General features: G+C 39.7%; 1 protein-coding gene across 2 annotated transcripts in view; it reads right to left on the reverse strand.

Moving 5' to 3' along the window:
- The window catches only part of adcy2b (adenylate cyclase 2b (brain)), a 65,199-nt gene that overhangs the window by 4,918 nt on the left and 55,541 nt on the right, over window positions 1–4,740 (reverse strand). For both annotated transcript variants that reach the window (XM_032535107.1, XM_032535108.1), the window contains exon 19: window positions 1,305–1,389. In XM_032535107.1, the coding sequence (XP_032390998.1) occupies window positions 1,305–1,389 (85 nt within the window). The remainder of the gene's footprint in view (window positions 1–1,304; window positions 1,390–4,740) is intronic.

The raw sequence follows: 4,740 nt of genomic DNA on the forward strand, positions 1-4,740 counted from the left end.
GTACATAATTCCACGTGTTCATTCATAGGTTGGATGCCTTCAGGGATAATCTACAATGTAAATAGTCATGAAAATAAACATTGAATGAGAAGGTGTGTCCAAACTTTTGGCCTGTGTTGTATGTGTGCACTCAGTGTTTTTCCTTTTAGATAAAAGTGGTGCCAATTTAGTAGGCGCATACTGCCGTGTGTCGAGATCATGTGCTAGAGTGTTGATAGAACTTGTGTATTTATAATGATTTGTATGCACAGTTTGAGTACTTGCCTCTGTTGTGGGGAGAGGAACGTCAGTACATCCCAGAGCCTAGAAAGTAGGCCAATTAGAAACTAGCCAACAAGCCTGTAAATGAGCTTTGCTCCATCGTGCATCTGTTCTTGGGGGATGAATTACAGATGCAGCCGTTCTCCTAACCTGCTTTCTCCTCCCTCTGATTAAATGGCTAGAAATGGGCTCATTAGATTTGACGAGGAAAATTTTGCAAGGCAAATTTGTTAATATCAGGATAAAAGCATGTGAAAAAATGGATGCCCCTTGGCCCTGTGCCTTCATATCTGCCACGGGGTTACATACTTCTGCGTCGAGGGCTTCGGGTCACGCCACTTCTAACACCTTTTGACCTATTTCCAAAAAAATTTTGAGGATTATTGATGAAGCATTTTGCTGCAGGAAGTTATCCTCAAAACGCATCTGGAAAGAGAAACCCAATTACCCCTGAAAGACCTTGATAAGAGTGCAGACATGACAGTAACAAAGACTTTACCCCAGCAAAGTTATGTTTCCAAAACACCTTCGGGTGACAGTGACCCAGAATGAGAACGACATATGGAGCTGTTTGGACCAACTGTGGCTCTCAGGGGAGCCCCAGTTTTGGGTACAGGAGCTCTGGGGGGAGTCTTTCTGTACAGTACATCTGTTTTGGGGTCAGAGATGATAGATGGTACCCCAAGAAAAGTTAAACACACACACACACACGCACAAAATCTGTGTCAGCTGAGTTAAGCTCTCATATGAAGGGCCGGGCCGGCTGCTCCACTGCTACAAAATGTCAGTCTAAAGTATTTTGATCTTTGAGCATTTTGAGCCAAATCCTTGTTCACTTGCTTCCAAATGTTGTTTTGGAACGTAGTGCAGATCATTTCCATTTCATTGGTATTAAGTGTCTTGGTCGAAAGTCTCTCCGAATGCCGAGAATTTGAGTAAAACAACATTCTGTGACAGCGCTGATTGGCTTAAACGAGATAAAATTAGATTAAAGAGATGTCAAGTTACGTCACTGTGGCGGACCATTTCAGAAGACTACTGACCTGCCTGGCTAATACCAGCAGGGTGATGAAGAAGATGAACAGAGACACAGAGCCCATCGTCTTTAGATCCTTCAGCACTCCTGGTCTGGACACAGAAAGAGACAGATGTATATGTACTTAATATCGTTGGAGTCTGATCTTTAATTTTAATGTGAAACACAGATCCGGTCTCTAGACAAATGTCATTCTCAGTAAGTAGTTAGGGTTTATACTCCACAACCTTTGGGGATAAAAGAACACATCCTGAATTTGTAAAAAGTGTAAATAATTTATCATCATCCTACATGAAACATGGAACCATTCATATTCAAATTGTCCTAATAATAACATTGACTTTTCTCTACCTTCTGTGAAAAAGAACAACGTTAAAAATGGAAGAGATTCAGGGGGAACATTAATTTAGCATAAAACACAATTTAAAAGTGATATCTCACCAGTGAAAAAGGGAAAAACTCACCTTTGGATAAAATCAACAGAGATGTAGTTAATAGCACCAGAGATACATATTTATGTGCAATCTATGTCTCACCCTCAAACTCCCCCTACGACACTGAGATCTTTCAAGAACTCCAAAAGGAGATAAATAACTTCCAGTCACATCTTAATATGTGGAGATGTCAATGCAAGAAATGGAAAACAGAAAGACTACATCGAAGTAGATGGAAACACACACATATGTGGCCAAATCTCCCCCGTCCCAGCCCACACAATACCACAAAGACAAAGTTTTGATAATATTATGTAATATAATATAATATAATATATACAAAAATGGAAAACAAGTTCTCCAGATATGCAAAAGCCTGGGTTTCTACATCGTTAATACCCGTGGTGACCCTCCTATTCCTGTTTTAGGTGACAGTGTGGTGGATTAGATGATAACCAATACCGACCCAGAGGATGTCAATGCCTTTGTAGTTTTACCACAACTTCCCTTTACAGAGTACCGCCAAACACCACTTTATTTGAATAAGTCTACAAAATATAACATTGCACCAGAATCAGAAACCAGCGAAATGTATGACATCCATCAAAAATATGTATGGAAAAAATGAAGCAACATAGAGGATTATTTAACTGCATTTGGCAGTACGGAATCAAATCAAAACTTAATCTCTACAGATTTAAAAAATACCCATGCATAACATAAGGAGTGCATTTGGCTACACAGCATTTAAACAATATATTTGATGAATTAGCTACAAAATCAAATCTCAAAATAATTAACTATAGAAACAAAATAACAAAAAAAAAAAAGGTATGATAATGAATGTGTTTATGCTAGAAAAACAACTAAGACTACTATCTAACCAAAACACAGAGAAGCCCATGAGAGTCAAATACGGGTCCAATACCATCAGACACTAAAATATTACAAAATACTAATCAATAAGAAAAAAGAGCTTTACAGGTCTGAAGAACTTAAGAAATCAGTGGAATGAATTCAGTCCAAGAAAAACTAAAGATAAATTAACAACACAAAATGGTTTGATCTGGAAAAATCACTTTGAATTTTTGTATAATACTGATTATAGTGCAATCAACTCCCCCCCCCCCCCCCCCAAACACACTCAGTAGTTGAAAATCTTCAACAGTTAGAGGAAAAGGTGAAATTCTACCAAAACCCCCCTAGATACAGAAATAGAAATACAGAGCCAACTGCAGGCTCTAAAGGCTGGAAAGACTGGTGGAGTGGACAGCACCTGCCCTGAGATGCTAAAGCCCAGTGGATTCTGGGTATTTCACTGAGATCTGGACCCACGGACTCATCACCCCTATTTTTAAAAAAAAAACGATTGGACCCTAACAATAACAGAGGCATTTGTGTGACAGACACAATCCTCAGTCTTCAATCTAAAGATCTGAAACTAAATTAAAAGACGAGTACAAAGAACAATGGCAAAATGAAAACCAAATACAACACAAGCTGCTCTGTTATCGATCCCTGAACATAGATGTCTCATTGGCTGAATATCTCAAAACAAAAAATCCAAAAGAAATACAAATTTTAACAAAATACAAAGTCAGTGACCATGAGCTGGAAATTGAAAGAGGTCGCCGTTTAAAAATGTGGAGACCAAGAGAGGAATATCCAGGATATCAAAACAGAAATACATTTCCTATGTACATGTCTCACAAAAGAAGACCTACATATACTAATATTTCCCAAAATTTGTAAAACATACCTGGCTTCACTACCTACACTGAAGACAAAAAAAAAAATCTTTTTTTTTATTAGGGGAAGATAAAAGCACGGCATGGCTAGCAGCTAAATATGACTTCTCCTGCCACACTACAAGGGTAAATAAATAAAGAATTTTATATATTATCATTTTTATTTTTCTATTCTTTTTTATTGTTTCTGCACAATTTGTTTAGTATCTACAATCATATCAAAAGTATCCAGTTTACTTGTGTTATTGTATCAGATGTATTTACTGCATGTTGTTGTTTATATGTATGGTTGTGTTAGGGGAGCGGAAGGAGGACCCAAATGCAGAGTAGCAGATAACTTAAGCAGGGTTTATTTCAAACAAGAGTTCATCCAAGCACAGGGAACAAACAAAACTCCCGAAAAATCCACCAATCCAAAAACTGGGGGGGGGGCGATGGCAGGCAGGGAAAGACTTCACAGGGAAAAACTCACGGAAAAGCGGGAACAGCACAGGCACAGTCAGCAGGAGGCAGACAAGAACGAACAGACACATTCACGCAGACTGGCAAGGCTGGCAGGACGATCTGACACAAACAAGAGGAACACCGGGTTAAATACAAGAGGTACGAGGTAATGGGGAACAGGTGAGACCCAGGTGGATCACATTAGGGCGGGCAGACAATCAGACAAACAAAGTGAAGCTAGACAAGACAAGACAGGAAGCGGACTATCAAAACAGGAAGCAGAACACACAGAACAGGGAAACATAGACAGATCCATAACACCGACTAGGGAGAAAACCGAGACAAAAAAACAGGGAAGGCCAAACGGGGAAAACAACCCCCAACAAAACCCAAACCACAACAGGTTGTTCTTATGCTTTGAACACTTGATTGGTTTTGTCATGCCAATAAAGCAACAGGAATTGAGAGACGAGACAGACAAGAGAGAGAGAGAGAGCATAGAGAGAGAGAGAGAGAGAGAGAGAGAACGAGAGAGAGAGAGAGAGAGTAGAGAGAGGAGAGAGAGAAGAGAGGGATAGAGAGAAGAGAGAGAGAGAGAGAGAGAGAGAGAGAGAGAGAGAGAGAGAGAGAGAGAGAGCGAGAGAATACAATTATCAATTATTACGTCAGCAAATTGCATGAAAAAACCAAACTAACAATGACTCCACCCTACTGGATGTATTGTCTGTGTAGCCAGTGCCTGGTTACACATGTTCCTCGGTGTTGTGCTCCATTGTCTAAACCAGTGATTCCCAAAGTGGGGGTCGGGACCCACAGG

This window comes from Etheostoma spectabile, chromosome 14, assembly GCF_008692095.1.
Source record: "Etheostoma spectabile isolate EspeVRDwgs_2016 chromosome 14, UIUC_Espe_1.0, whole genome shotgun sequence".
NCBI lineage: Eukaryota > Metazoa > Chordata > Actinopteri > Perciformes > Percidae > Etheostoma > Etheostoma spectabile.